Here is a 16,499-nt window from a genome sequence, read left to right on the forward strand (position 1 = left end):
GTGTGCAAGAGAGAGAGAGAGTGAATGAAGGGGAGAGCAGGTCATAGACGCATAAAGAGGACGCTTGTGCGTTCTAACTTTTAGAAGTTGGTCATTTATAAATCTAGGAATAGTATCAAATGTGTAGAAAGTTGGTAAACTGTTTATTCTAAACTTTTCAAAAGCAGCCTAATGCTCAATAAACAAGCTTCCCTCATGGAGAAGGTACAACGCAAGCTTCCCTCACAGAGAAGGTACAATGCAAGCTTCCCTCACAGAGACGGTACAATGCAACCTTCTCTCACACAGAACGTATAATGCAAGCACTTCTCACACACAAAGGTACAACGTAAGATTCCTTTACAGAGAATGTACCATGGAAGCTTCCCTAACACACAGCAGATACCGCAAAGGCAGCAGCAGTGCAAGCTTCCCTCACACACAACAGATACAGCACAGGAAATGTGAGGTGTGGAGTCGTATAGTGGAAAAATGTGGCATGGTGTGCTGTGGAATTATGTGGATAATAATTAAATGGTATAAACAGTCATGGAATTATGTAGAGTGAGATTGTATGTTATGCATTTATTTATGTGTAATCGTATTGTGTGTTGTGGTGTGGCATGTTTTGGAGTCGAACTCTGGTGTGTACTGGAGGTATGTGGTGTGTTGGGAAATTGTGCTGTGCAGCTGAAATATGTCGTTTGGGGTGGAATTATGTGGTGTGTTTTGGAAAGGTGTGGAGTTGTATTGTGCGTCATGGAACTGGGTGACATTGAGTGAAAGTATACTAATTGGAATTATGTCATGGCGTGTAGTGCATTCATGTGAATTGCTGGTATTAGGCACAGAATGCATTTATGTGGGGTGTTCTCATGTTGTGATGAGTAGAGCATAATTATGTGGAGTGTAATTATGTGGAACTGCGTGGTAGTATGTGGAGTGTTATGTTGTGTGGTGAAGAATTGTGTGCCATTGACTTGTGTGCTGTGTGGAATTATGTGGGATGGTTTGGAGTGGTATTATGTGGCATGGTGTGGAGTAGTAATATAAGATGTGTAATTATGTGTCATGCTGCGAATTTGCATTTTTTGGGGAGTGTAATTATGTGTTTTGGAATTTAATGGACTGAGGGATGGAAAGACTGCGCCCGGCCATTAGCCCAATGTCTCCAGGCCCGATAATTCTACTACAGCATCATGGGAGGAGCATACAATGCTCCTCCAGCCTAAACCTACCCTGCCTTGGATTGGCCTCACCCACGATCAATGGTTGAGTAAAAAGCAGTTCAGTGTGGAACGATTTTTTTCCGCAAACGGCCCTCCTAACCATAGTGTGTAATGTGGCATATGTTGTGTTTGCATAGGTAAATAAAATTTTACAATGGAGTAAGTGATTACAGAAGTATACATCCCTTAATAACAGCTATATTTCTAGATCATAAACACAATTTCAAACAACCTAGAAACCATTTAATGTCCCAATGTCTTTGTAATAAATAAATGTGCCCTTAAATAAAGTAACTGGTGACCACATAACACGCTGCAGAGCCCCAGGATGAGCTCACCCGTTCAAAATGTAAATATAATATTGTGATACACTTTCACAAACATATTAAAGGAGGATTTTACCTTGTTAAAACAATGTTTTTCAAATAACGGGTATGTACTCCAAAAGCTGAGTCCACGTGTCTTATTATGGCATCAAGCCTAAACCCTAAGAAGGCTTCTAATAATTGATGACTGTGTGTCCTAGCAAGTAGCGGTTTGAGATTTTTATGCACTATTGCTGATTGATTTTGTGAAGAGAAATACTTTGAACTACTGCACAGCGTGTGAATCTAAAAGAGTTCCATGCTGCAAAACCTGAGATCACCGTCTCGGCTTGTAAAACAAATTATTTGTGTACTTTAAGGTGACTTACATAAGCAGTTACTATTCTTCGGTACTCTAGCTCCTGTCAGCACACACCTGCCTTGCAGCTAGTCCTATACTACAGAGACTAAACATTTACCTCGCCGTCCACTCTTACTTGCATAAGAACACCTTCCAATATTGTACGATAAGGAAAGTAACTCCACTGGTATCTGCAGTTCAAAGTCTATCAGTGCACTGTTATGAAATTCACGAGTGCTTTAAATTCTTTTAGTAATTTTGTTTAAAGCATGAAGTTGTGCAGTGCAAGTGGTCAAGATGTTGCCTTCTTGATAGTATAAGAATATAAAATGCAAGAGCGCAGATGAAAAATAACAGCATAGCATAAAATCAAGGACTAAGGTGAGGAATACTCAAAATGTATTAATAAGTAGACAACCGAACTTCGTACAATTGATGCTAAATAACCTTAATTTATTTCAATTTCAATTAAAAAGTGAAATGTCAAATAATAAAGGCTGCAACCTTCCTTGCAGTTATTCCGAATCGGTGAATTGGATGATGAAACCACCTCACTTTTCACTAATTTAGCAGGTTACTTATTTAGTAGCATTTAAAGTTCTACGGAACAACATGGTAGTGAGCAGAGCAGAGCAGATATGTGGCCCCTCAGGAGTGAAGGTTATGAAGACCTCAATAGTCGTATGTGTTTGACAGAATGCAGCACAAGTTTCATTTGGAAAATTCACCCACTAATGGAACAAGTTATGGATCAGCAAAAGTGTTTCCAATAGCCTCGGACGCCACGTGCAGGCAACTAAATGTGTGATAATGCCAGTACTTTTACAGCGGGTATTAACTTAACGTGTAATGCTACATGAAGTGGGGCCCAAAGCCACAATATCTGATATTTGTATGCGAACATTGTGCAATTACCTCATTAAAGAGGAGGGTTCCTCATTTTCTAAATCCACTGAGAATAAGCATGGACGCCTTGAATCAGCGCCGGAAAAGTCTTGGAAGTAGCAGCCACCATTTTTCATGAAAACCAGCTCATTAAACTCAAAACATGTAGATAAAGCATGGCACTCGTGAAACGGGTGCAGCGTTGAGGGAACTGGAGGTAGGTGCGCCGTGCAGAACAAAATGAAGTTGCAGTCGCCAAACTTAAAGATAAAATGCAACATCGCACAAAGTCACTAATAAAAATAAAATAAACAATGCACTGTATCAAATTAAAGCTCCATGGAGCATGAAGGGGAGAGGCAAAAGGAAACAAGAGAAAGAGAGCGAGGGTGAGCAGGCCCTGGAAAAGACCCCCTCTGCTGTTGGTTTTATGTTTGCAGAGGGAGCTTGGGGGAGGAGGGACTGGCCTGAGGAAGCGTGGCTGCTCTGGAACACACACACACACAGTTTAAGATAAACAGGCAAATACGATAAAAAAAGCCCCATACAGAAGAGATAAACAGGACATAGCGTAATTATTCAGTTGTTAGTCCCTGCTCTCAAAAAGAAAAAAGGTAGGACAAAGAGGCAGAACTGACCACTAGCAAGCAAGGATTTTTAAAGGACACTGCAACCAACAAATGAAATAGCTTTGAACTCACAGTACAAGTATACAAGAGGTCGAATGCTTATGCTCGACCTAAAAATGAGGCCTGTTCCACTTGACGTTACTCAAATAACTATTAGCATGTCTTCGTCACCCTCATCAAGTTCAGGAAACCTTTGCTTTAAAAGCTGGGCCTGCTAATGGCATATACCTTGGAGGGGTATGACTTCTTGAGAAGACGTTCTCAAGACTTCACAACACTACAGAAAAAGCACTCATTGGCGTTTTTAGGAGGGCCCACATTACACCGGTTCTGTGAAGCCTTTATTTTCTCTGGAGGTGGGGGTGGCGCAAGTACTCCTTTTAAAATATTATATAAAGCCCATCGTGCATTGAACGGACACCATGATCGCCTACTACGACTGAAGATCCAAATAGGGTGCAGGCGAGCCCCCACTCATCATTCAGACCACCGCTTCATAAAAACAATCTCACACTGCACCATTAGCTCACCAGTGTTCTGACCCTGGAATTGAAGGGGTGATGCCACGAAAAGGAGATGGAGAGGGAGCTGGATTCATTTTAATACACAATGCCCCTGGACTCGCCTATCCCATGGTGTGTGAAAAGAGTATTACTGCAATGACAAAAAGCTTCAGATATCGAACATTAACCAACCCTGGAGCAGGCTTATTTTATGGCATGTGAGGATTAAACCCCCAAGCAACCGCAGCCCAGGAAAAAGAAGACACTGATGTACTTCTGGGCTTGATTCTTGAAGAGCCAGGAGACAGGAGACAGTCCGCAGAGGGTAAGGGTAAGCTCTCTAGGGAACAGATGGCATTCCTGCAGACAGGGGGAAAAGTAAAATGGAGAGACCTTTCTTCCCATTTGGAATATCCTACGAGGAAAGGTGGTACTGCACATCTTGACATGTCACTGTTCAGCCACACCTCCTGTCAATCACAGTCACGAACGTACACACTGACATGCATAAATATCAGGTAAGGGCTAGCACTACATCTCAATATGTTGGTTTGAACCCACTTCACAAATAGTAGTGAAATGAGGGCAGCCTATCCTAAACCAACGAGAGCGGGGTGTAAAAAAAGGAATTAGGAATCAAAAGTTTGCTGACAGGAGGTGGAAGATGTTGCCCTGACAACCTTCCTCCCACACTTCTTCTGCGACTGCCGATGTCAACAAGCACTGACAAACTCATAAAGTCTGGCTTGCATTTTGAGCCCTGTATAAAACATTCTGTTTAAATCAGCTGCTGTAAAAAAAAAAAAAAAAAAAAAAAAACTCATTAAACAAAAAAAAAAATTTCGCCACTGATGGCATTTGTGAGCTGAAGGCAACAAAGGATGTTTTACGAATCTTTCAGCTTGACAGTCATTAATTAAGCTGCTAGGTTGATATTTGGCCAGAGACCACACTTCGAGGCTCTTGATCTATCTTCATTGGCTAGGCATCACAGAACACAGTTTAGAAATGTTTGTTCACAGAGCTGTTTATTCGGCCAGCAGTTCTGTTTGCATGGTATCACCTGTTGTGCTCTTTAAGAACTAGTGACAAGGCCTTTCCTTATGGTTCCCTAGTTTCACCGGTCCTCGCCGAGATATTGTGGCTGCCCAACGCTGGAATGCGTTTTCGGCTTATCTTTGGAAAGTATAAAAACTTTTTAAAGTTTAGGAAATCTTTAAAAATCTGGTTAATTCTCAAACTATCTCGTTGATGAGACTCTTGTCTGTTACCCTTTATTTGGATCTCACTGCCACTGTTTCGGGTTTTATGGATTAGCACCATAAGACACAGCAGGAGTGATAGCCCACACTTCACAAATACAAATTACAGTTACAAAGAATTTAAGGTGTGATGATTCCATCTTTTCAAAATAGTCCCTCATGCACTGCAATGCAAGTACTCCGAAGGAGGCAGAAAGATCCACCAATCAGCTAACATGATAAGATGAGTGTAGTATGTATATATAGTACCCTTGTTCTCATGATTGTATGTACCTGTGCTTGTTGTTTCTTATTTCCTTTCCCTTACTCATTGTTTATATTCAAGTTGGTAATTCCATGTCGTTGGGGAAACAGAATCTTTGTTATTGGGTTCTGGATTCCTGACGGGCATTGCCAGACTGACTTCCATCCAGATCAGATGTGTATGCCTGCCGTGGATTTACAATAAACATCTTACCTGTTTTCACCTACTTTCTGCGTGTGAGGAGTTCATCATTTTCCCCTTCCACTATTCTACATTTTGGTACCAGGAGTGGGATGAAGTTTTCGTCAGAAAAAAATACTTTGGAGCGGTTTGGAGTTCACTTGGAGAACAAGTCCACCGACCAGCATATACATTATGGCAGAGTATGTTGCCTCATCGTGATCGTCAGTACGTAAGGTTTGCGCAGTGTTTATTTTCAACACATCCTGCTTTTAAATTTGGCGGATTGCTTGAAGGCGCGAGGATTGTTGGAGCGAGGATTGTTTTATTTCAACTCTCCGCGTGTGAGACATTTGTTGTTTCAACAGATCCTTGTTCTTCTGTCTGTCGTCACACACCACGCGTACTTCAGCACCAACGTGTCTCCGCGCCAAGTTTCCGTGTCAAGTTACCTTGGAAACGAAGACGCTTACGTACTACGCCATGTTTCCAAATTTTGGAAACTCGTTACCAAGGAGACGAGACGCGCAGAGGGCAGCGCGCGAAGGGCCTTAGTAACAGTTTCCCGGCAATAAAATGCCTGTTTAACACACGCATTTTACTACATTATGCAGGAGTTTGATAATTGAGAATCCAGACTACAAATTTTGTGGAGAAAGTGTTTTGGCCTTAAGTATTTAGAACGGAATTTGTTTACTCCACTTTTGATTTTATTTTCATCATAATTTATGGCGACCAGCAATTTAGTAGTTCAACCTCCACCTTTCTTATCTAAAAGTGGAAAACCGGACATTAAGTGGAGAGACTGGATAAGGATTTTTGAAAATTACTTGGTTGCTATTGATGCTAATGATTTTACTCCCACCAGGAAGTTGGCCCTTTTATTTAATCATCTTGGGGTGGCCGGGCAACGTGTTTTTGACAACTTACCGATTATTTCCCCACCAAGTGAAAGTAGTGGTGACACTGCAATATGGAATGTTTATAATGAAGCGAAAGAAAGAATTGGAAAGCAATTTTCGGATGAGTACAATGTTTTATTAGAAAGGCTCAACTTTGCAATGTGCAAACAATCTATGGATGAGACAGTGGATGAATTTGTGGCTAATTTGCGTGTGCTGGCTGCAAGATGTGATTTTGGTTCTCATGTAGACATGCATATTAGAGACCAGTTTGTGTTCCACTGTTATTCTAAAAAAATTCAAGAACGGTTATTAGCGTGCCGAAATCCTACCTTGGAGGAAACATTGGATATAGCTAAAGCTGTTGAAAGATCTATTGTTACCTCTAAAGTAGCATCTGGACACTTAGAGAATGTAGCGGTTGGTCAAGTAATAGACAACTCTGAAGTTAACTATATTAAGGAAAGAATGACAAAATTCAATAAGAGCACACTACTTTGTTTCCGTTGTGGGTCACGCAATCATCTAAGCAACAACCAGTTGTGCCCAGCTTTAGGTAAAAAATGTTTAAAATGTCAAAAAATTGGTCATTTTCAAATTGTTTGCAAGCAGTCTTACCGTTCTTACAAACCTAGTGGCAGTAGCATTAAAATGAAAAAGTTAACAATTTGTATTCCAAAGGGGTACAGTCAGATGACTGTGCTAATAACCTATCCAATGTTGTCCTAAAAGTGGATATTACCGTTGTTAGAAATATCAAGGGTCCCATCTGCCAAGCAGTTATTGACTCAGTTGAACTTTCCGTCATGGCTGATTCTGGCTCACCTGTCACCATTATTGCAGATGTCACTTACCGGAGATATTGGCCAACTACGAAAGTATTGAATGATGCCGACATTAGCCCCAAGGCTTTTGGAGATCATGACATTGAGCTCTTAGGGTATTTTTTGTCCTCTTTATCTATTTTAGGTAGAAGCGTTGTGACCAAAATATATGTAGCAGTGGATGGCAGAGACATCATAGGATGGAAAGACCTTGCAAAGTTGGGCATAGTATTACGTCCCGGTTTTGATAATCCCATTAGTTTAGGAGAAATGCCTATAGTAGTGTCAGAAATCAGTGTACAAGTTACCAAAATGTCAGAATCTTTTACCAAGAAATACCCTGAGGTATTTGCTGATGTTATCGGAGTTGTTAAAGGTTTTGAACATTGTATCAGGCTTAAAGATGGAGCTGTTCCTGTTTCACATAAGGTATGACCAATTCCCATCTCTGTGAAAGGGCAGCTCAAAGATCTTTTAGAGAAGCTGGTCAAAGATGGCATCATAACCCCCACAGACTCTTCTGAGTGGGTTTCGCCCATTGTCCTTACTAAAAAGAAAAATGGGGATTTGAGGTTGTGTGTGGATTTAAGATCTTTGAATAAAAACATTATTATTGACTGTCATCCCCTTCCTCGTATACAAAAGATGATTGCCAGCTTGGGCACCTCTAAAATTTTCTCCACTATTGATCTACACTCTGCGTATCATCAGATTGCTCTTAGTCTTGATTCTCAGGAACTCACTACTTTTGTGACTCCTTTTGGGGCATATAAATATCTTAGACTTCCTTTTGGACTAGCGTCTGCAGCAAGCGTTTTTCAGAAGTTAATGGATTCTTTGTTTGGCGATTTTAAGAACGTATGTGCTTTTCAGGATGACATTTTAATTCACACTAAAGACATGGAGGAACATGTTGTTGTCTTGAAAAAGTATTCTCTATACTCAGAGATTGTGGTATCAAGAGTGAGAAATGTAAATTCTTGGTTCAGAATGTAGAATATTTAGGACACTCTATTTCTTCTGATGGCATTAAGCCCAAACAGGGAAATGTGGAAGCTATCTCAAATGCACCTTGCCCATCGAATAAAGATGAGTTACGTTCATTTTTAGGCCTTTGCGAATACTATTCAAGGTTTGTTGATGGGTACGCAATGTTAGTACAACCCCTTAGAAATCTATTGAAGAAAGGCAGTAAGTTTCAATGGGATGAGCAAGTTATGGCAGCGTTTAATACCATTAAACAACTAATATTATCCGCTCCTTTTTTGAAGCTGTTTATACCCTCAGCCAAATCTTTTCTAGCGGTGGATGCTAGTATGAAAGGCTTAGGGGCGGTCTTTGGTCAATGGGTGGGAGGGCAAGAACGCACTATCGCTTTTGCCTCTAGATCTCTTTCAGAAGCTGAGATCAACGACAGCACTATTGAGAGAGAAGCCCTCGCCTGCATCTGGGCAGTATATAAGTTTAAAACCTATATTTGGGGTATGGCCTATACTCTGTTCACCGATCACAAGCCACTTGTATTCCTAATGGATGGGAATGGCTTAGCTAAAGCCTCCTCAAGATTAGTAAGGCTGTTATCTAAGTTGCAAGAGTTAAACTTAGAGGTAAAATACCTTCCTGGAGGGAAAAATGTTAGGGCGGATTGTCTCTCCAGGTTGCCTTTGCCTTTACCTCTGAATGTTACAGAACATGAAGACACGGAGTGTGTAATTGGTACTGTAGACGTAGTTTCAGATTACGGAGGTTTATTTTCTGAGCAGGATTGGAATTCTGCCATGTCAAGAGACTCTGTCTTGTCAGAGGTGATGTTTTATATTTCTCATGGTTGGCCCAAAAATCAGAAGTTCAGTGGGGATCTTAACACTTATCACCAACTTGCTGCTGAACTATCGTGTGAGAATGGTGTGTGTATGAGAGGCCCTGTTTGCATTCCTCCTTACAGTTTGAGGCTTTTGCTTATAAAAGAAGCTCATGAGGGGCATCTAGGTATTTCAGCTACTTGTAAAAGGTTAAAAGAAAGGTATTGGTGGCCATGTTTAGACAAACAAGTATCGAATTTTGTGGACCAGTGCACTTTTTGTGTGGTGTCTGATAAGCATTGGAAGTGCCACAATGAACCCTTGCACAATATTCCTTTTCCTAATGGTGCTTGGGAAAGCATTGCCATAGATTTTTCAGGTCCCTTCAACCTCCTGCCTAGAAATATGAGACATATGATTGTTGCTATTGATTATTTTTCTAAATGGATATACTACACTTTTGTGGAACATGCTGACACAGAATCTGTTATTTCATTTTTATCATCTCTGTTCTATTTAGAAGGCCCACCGTCTAACATTGTCACTGATAACGGAGTTCAATTCATTTCCAGTAAAATAGAAAACTTTTTGCTCAAATTTAACATAAAACACTCATGTGTGGCTTTATACAGTCCAATTTCTAACGGACTCGTGGAAAGGGCTAATCGGATTCTTAAAGAGGGCATTCAAACAGCAATTGCTACCAATTGCAATGTGGAAGAATTCTTAAATGAGATGGTATGGGCATACTTGAATACTCTGCATTCCACCACAGGTGTTTCGCCTTTTGTTTTGCTCAGAGGGAGGGAATCTAGATCCAAATTAACACCTTCATGGATGACCTCTTTTCATAAAGGTGTGAATGTGGATGTTGAAGAACTGAATCAGAAAGTTTCTGAAAAACAATTTATTCAGAAGCGGGACTATGATTCTTGGAAAAATGTGAGTGAGGTAATGGTTAATGTGAATGATTGGGTATTAATCAAGAAACCGTGTAGAGTATCCAAAGGAGCGTCTAGATATTCGTTACCTGTTAAAGTTGTAAGAGTTTCTAAATCCGCTGTGTTGCTGAAAGGCAAGGGGTGGTGGAACAAAAACTCCATTATTCCAATTTCCTCTTCGCAAGCTGATATTTTCAAACAAGTCTATGCTGGACGTGAAGATGAAGATGATGCCAGTTCTAGTGCTGCGTTCATTGACAGTTCTACTAAAGACAAGATGTCCAACCATGCACTGAATGATTCTAACTGCCAAGCACGTACTTCTTGTCATAGTCTGGAGAGAGAGGATGATCCTGCTGTTTCTTCTTCTTCTTTGTTGTGCCCAGCTCCTGAACCACTGCGTACACGCAGCCATAGACTGGTTAAACTCCCTTCAAAATACAATGATTATCTCTTAAAGTAAAAGCATATATACATAGTTGTTTTACTTTTGCTTTGTGGAGGGGGAAGATGATGTAGTATGTATATATAGTACCCTTGTTCTCATGATTGTATGTACCTGTGCTTGTTGTTTCTTATTTCCTTTCCCTTACTCATTGTTTATATTCAAGTTGGTAATTCCATGTCGTTGGGGAAACAGAATCTTTGTTATTGGGTTCTGGATTCCTGACGGGCATTGCCAGACTGACTTCCATCCAGATCAGATGTGTATGCCTGCCGTGGATTTACAATAAACATCTTACCTGTTTTCACCTACTTTCTGCGTGTGAGGAGTTCATAATTTTCCCCTTCCACTATTCTACAATGAGACAGTCATACTCTGCTGGGTAGGTGCCAAAGGCCTCTTCAGGTATATTTTAAAGAGGTAGCATTAGTTTTTACAGACAGCTCTGCTGCAAAGCCAGACCTAAAAACATGCCGTAAAATGTCACTTTTTCTTACCCTTTCATGTACATTCCGTCTCTAGCATCTTCCCTGGCGGCTTTATCTCGGGGTAGACCACTGTGCTCTGGGCCAGGCCGTGGACAGTTAAACGCCCCTTTGTTGATCTTCTCGAAGGGGACACTCCCAACTTGTGCATACTGGAACAGTTTTTTTTGTTGTTAGAAAGGTGTATTGAGCTGGTGAATGTAGCTATCTGTATCTGAAGTCGCAGGCATCCATGTCCCAGGTACTGCTCTTCTCGCGCTGTCCACCGGGCTGCCTGTGTGGGTTTCAGGGAGTGTTCGGCCATAATCGTCGGGTTCATAGCATTGAAACTGCTCGTTATGCTGCCGAGAAGAGGATTTCTGAACGTGTGTAAGGAAATGCCTCCTTGGCATGGTTGCCCCCTGACTTTTTGCCTTTGCTGATGCTATGTTTACAATTGAAAGTGTGCTGAGGCCTGCTAACCAGGCCCCAGCACCAGTGTTCTTTCCCTAACCTGTACTTTTGTATCCACAATTGGCAGACCCTGGCATCCAGATAAGTCCCTTGTAACTGGTACTTCTAGTACCAAGGGCCCTGATGCCAAGGAAGGTCTCTAAGGGCTGCAGCATGTCTTATGCCACCCTGGAGACCTCTCACTCAGCACAGACACACTGCTTGCCAGCTTGTGTGTGCTAGTGAGAACAAAACGAGTAAGTCGACATGGCACTCCCCTCAGGGTGCCATGCCAGCCTCTCACTGCCTATGCAAGTATAGGTCAGTCACCCCTCTAGCAGGCCTTACAGCCCTAAGGCAGGGTGCACTATACCATAGGTGAGGGTACCAGTGCATGAGCATGGTACCCCTACAGTGTCTAAACAAAACCTTAGACATTGTAAGTGCAGGGTAGCCATAAGAGTATATGGTCTGGGAGTTTGTCAAACACGAACTCCACAGCACCATAATGGCTACACTGAAAACTGGGAAGTTTGGTATCAAACTTCTCAGCACAATAAATGCACACTGATGCCAGTGTACATTTTATTGCAAAATACACCCCAGAGGGCACCTTAGAGGTGCCCCCTGAAACTTAACCGACTGTCTGTGTAGGCTGACTAGTTCCAGCAGCCTGCCACACTAGAGACATGTTGCTGGCCTCATGGGGAGAGTGCCTTTGTCACTCTGAGGCCAGTAACAAAGCCTGCACTGGGTGGAGATGCTAACACCTCCCCCAGGCAGGAGCTGTAACACCTGGCGGTGAGCCTCAAAGGCTCACCCCTTTGTCACAGCCCAGCAGGGCACTCCAGCTTAGTGGAGTTGCCCGCCCCCTCCGGCCACGGCCCCCACTTTTGGCGGCAAGGTTGGAGGGAACAAAGAAAGCAACAAGGAGGAGTCACTGGCCAGTCAGGACAGCCCCTAAGGTGTCCTGAGCTGAGGTGACTCTAACTTTTAGAAATCCTCCATCTTGCAGATGGAGGATTCCCCCAATAGGGTTAGGATTGTGACCCCCTCCCCTTGGGAGGAGGCACAAAGAGGGTGTACCCACCCTCAGGGCTAGTAGCCATTGGCTACTAACCCCCCAGACCTAAACACGCCCTTAAATTTAGTATTTAAGGGCTTCCCTGAACCTAAAGATTTAGATTCCTGCAACAACAAGAAGAAGGACTGCCTAGCTTAAAACCCCTGCAGAGGAAGACCAGAAGACAACAACTGCCTTGGCTCCAGAAACTCACCGGCCTGTCTCCTGCCTTCCAAAGAACTCTGCTCCAGCGACGCCTTCCAAAGGGACCAGCGACCTCTGAATCCTCTGAGGACTGCCCTGCTTCGACGACGACAAGAAACTCCCGAGGACAGCGGACCTGCTCCAAAAAGACTGCAACTTTATCCAAAGAAGCAGCTTTAAAGAACCCTGCAATCTCCCCGCAAGAAGCGTGAGACTTGCAACACTGCACCCGGCGACCCCGACTCGGCTGGTGGAGAACCAACACCTCAGGGAGGACCCCCGGAATACTCTACGACTGTGAGTACCAAAACCTGTCCCCCCTGAGCCCCCACAGCGCCGCCTGCAGAGGGAATCCCGAGACTTCCCCTGACCGCGACTCTCTGAAACCTAAGTCCCGACGCCTGGAAAAGACCCTGCACCCGCAGCCCCCAGGACCTGAAGGACCGGACTTTCACTGCAGAAGTGACCCCCAGGAGTCCCTCTCCCTTGTCCAAGTGGAGGTTTCCCCGAGGAAGCCCCCCCTTGCCTGCCTGCAGCGCTAAAGAGATCCCTTGATCTCTCATAGACTAACATTGAAAACCCGACGCTTGTTTCTACACTGCACCCGGCCGCCCCCGCGCTGCTGAGGGTGAAATTTCTGTGTGGGCTTGTGTCCCCCCCGGTGCCCTACAAAACCCCCCTGGTCTGCCCTCCGAAGACACGGGTACTTACCTGCAAGCAGACCGGAACCGGGGCACCCCCTTCTCTCCATTCTAGCCTATGCGTTTTGGGCACCACTTTGAACTCTGCACCTGACCGGCCCTGAGCTGCTGGTGTGGTGACTTTGGGGTTGCTCTGAACCCCCAACGGTGGGCTACCTTGGACCAAGAACTGAACCCTGTAAGTGTCTTATTTACCTGGTAAAACTAACAAAAACTTACCTCCCCCAGGAACTGTGAAAATTGCACTGTGTCCACTTTTAAAGTAGCTATTTGTGAATAACTTGAAAAGTATACATGCAATTGAAATGATTCAAAGTTCCTAATGTACTTACCTGCAATACCTTTCAAACAAGATATTACATGTTAAATTTGAACCTGTGGTTCTTAAAATAAACTAAGAAAAGATATTTTTCTATAACAAAACCTATTGGCTGGATTTGTCTCTGAGTGTGTGTACCTCATTTATTGTCTATGTGTATGTACAACAAGTGCTTAACACTACTCCTTGGATAAGCCTACTGCTCGACCACACTACCACAAAATAGAGCATTAGTATTATCTATTTTTACCACTATTTTACCTCTAAGGGGAACCCTTGGACTCTGTGCATGCTATTCCTTACTTTGAAATAGCACATACAGAGCCAACTTCCTACAACGTGCACGGGAGCTCCAACTCTGTCTAAATTCCAGTAGCTCTGATCCCTGTAACCTATTATGATGGTGTTCGAATACCACAAAGGCTCACCGACTGCATGTTTACTGGACTGAGAGGCTGCTGCTTAGAGGTGTGCGCGAGTCAACTGGGTGCACTGATTTGCACACAAAAAAAAAAACATGGGGATACTCGTTCTTGTGAAGGTTATTATGTGTTCTTCAAAGTTCTGATTCACTGGTGGATCAAAAAAGTTCAAATCCGGATTCAAACACCTGGAATTCATTTGACTTCACTACTTACTTAAGGTCTCGAGACATAAAAATAAAGTTCCAACCAGGAAAGGTCTCAGTCTTGTTTTTGTACTAAATGTGTTAAGCAACTAGAGCTGGCCTGGGCATATGGGACACCAGGAAAACCCTAGTGTGCTGTACGACAGAAAGGAGGGCTTCTTCCATTGCTGGGTGAGCGAGGAAACATTCAGCGCACCCTTTCTGGAAAGCAGCCCTCTGATGGGAAGTACAACATATATTATGGAAAAAAAGCTTTCTCCCATAAAGTGAGAACTTTAAAGCCTTTATCTCAGCCTGGCTGGACTACTGAGCTCAGTGTATCTGGACCTCCCTTTAACCGTAAACTACAACTAATGCAAAATTACATCACACAACTTCCCTGAGTCTGAAATTAAGAGACCATGGGGGTTATTACAACTTTGGAGGAGGTGTTAATCTGTCCCAAAAGGGACGGTAAAGTGACTGATATACCACCAGCCGTATTACGAGTCCATTATATCCTATGGAACTCGTAATACGGCTGGTGGTATATCCGTCACATTTGGGACAGATTAACACCTCCTCAAAAGTTGTAATAACCCCCCATGTCTCTCTGGCTCATGCCCCTTGCACTGGCTACCGATCAGGGAGCAGGTTGTTTAAATCTCTGGGTTTGATTCCTCAAGTGTTTTTCGCCCCTACACCACACCCTCTAAGTTAACCTTTCCAATGGGGTCAGCCAGGTCATCTGCTAAAATTTTTGAGTAAATTTCCTCTCGAGGTTCCTAAATTTAAACGGTAAGCCCTACGCGACCAGGATTTTTCAATGGCTGCGGCTACCAGAAGGAATTCTCCGCCTCTTGCCTTGCGTCAAGATATGAATTTGTCAAAGTTTCAAAAGGTGCGAAAGACCAGGCTTTTGGCTTGGTCTTTAAAATGTGATTTCTATCTTTTCCTAAATGGCAGGACAATGATGGCTGCACCTTTTGTTTTTTTCTTGCAGCATCAAGACACCTCACCGAGTGAACGTTTTGCGCTTTTCATACCCAACCTAAGATTCAACACCAATGCTGAAGAGTAATAATGCTCCTAGGCCTATACTGGACGTTTAAATTCCGGAACATTTTATGGATTGCTTTTCATAACAGCATGTAAAACCTTTGGCATTAACAAACAGATTTTGAAAATTGCAATTTGGACTGGTACATTAATCGAATGACACCAGTTAACAAATTGAATTGAAAAAAAGACGCTTCCAGAGACTGTCAAGGTTCAGCCCTAGACTTGGTCAATCAGTTGAATAAAGAGCTCGTAATACAACATTTTAAAGGGTTGATTATAGGCCCCAACTGAGCGCCACATGTTAAGGACCATTATCTGGGCGCTTTACAAAGTATACTGCATGTCCAGATATGTAGCTCAAAGTTTACTAGGAGAAAAGGGGTATTATAAAACAGTGAGGCACCCAATCCCTTCCTTAAGACTTCATACTGCGTTTGTCGTGAACCTCAAGTTTCAGAAGGAAAAAAAAAAAAAAACATTTTGGTATTTTGACAATTTTCATTACTGACCATCTACGATAATTACAACCAGTGTCTTGACCGTCGTACAGCTGATCATTTCGTCAGCTGAAACACTTTTCTATCAACAGATGCCACTATATGTATTTGTACTATTTGCATGATCCAACTTACCCGTAATATAGCCATGGGTAGTGGTTTCTCACCAGGTATTTGACGAAGGACCCTAGGGGACCGAGATGCTGGTAGGGAACGTGTTCAGGCCAAAAAACTGTCAACTGAAAAAGAGCGAGAAAGTTTATTTGTGACACAGAATTAGGTAAACTGTTGTATCTCTAAAATTACCTGACTAGAGGTGTGTGGTAATAACCTATATTGTGGGTAAATGCACAAAAAGCAACAAAGGGCTTTTCAAAATGCAAGATCACCCAATTGTTCGTGGATACCAAGTCTTGTCCATAGATCACTTGAATAAACAATGTTTGATGCAAAATATTAAAAGTTATGTTTAATTGCATTTTTTAGAGTTCATTATCATCAAAAGTCTCTAGGCGCTCTTTACTAAAGGGAAAATCGAGCTTTTAAAACTACAGAAAGCGGAGTCAAGGAGAAAAAAGACGGCTTGGTCAAAGCCCGATTTTGAGAAGACGTCTGAATCTGGTTAATGGCTTTTAAAG

General features: G+C 42.6%; 1 protein-coding gene across 1 annotated transcript in view; it reads right to left on the reverse strand.

Moving 5' to 3' along the window:
* TMEM254 (transmembrane protein 254) overlaps nt 1–16,499 on the reverse strand; it is a 75,982-nt gene that overhangs the window by 33,621 nt on the left and 25,862 nt on the right. Inside the window, exon 2 of the mRNA XM_069240193.1 lies at nt 15,997–16,100. Within this exon, the coding sequence (XP_069096294.1) occupies nt 15,997–16,100 (104 nt within the window). The remainder of the gene's footprint in view (nt 1–15,996; nt 16,101–16,499) is intronic.

Source organism: Pleurodeles waltl, chromosome 6 (assembly GCF_031143425.1).
Source record: "Pleurodeles waltl isolate 20211129_DDA chromosome 6, aPleWal1.hap1.20221129, whole genome shotgun sequence".
Lineage (NCBI taxonomy): Eukaryota > Metazoa > Chordata > Amphibia > Caudata > Salamandridae > Pleurodeles > Pleurodeles waltl.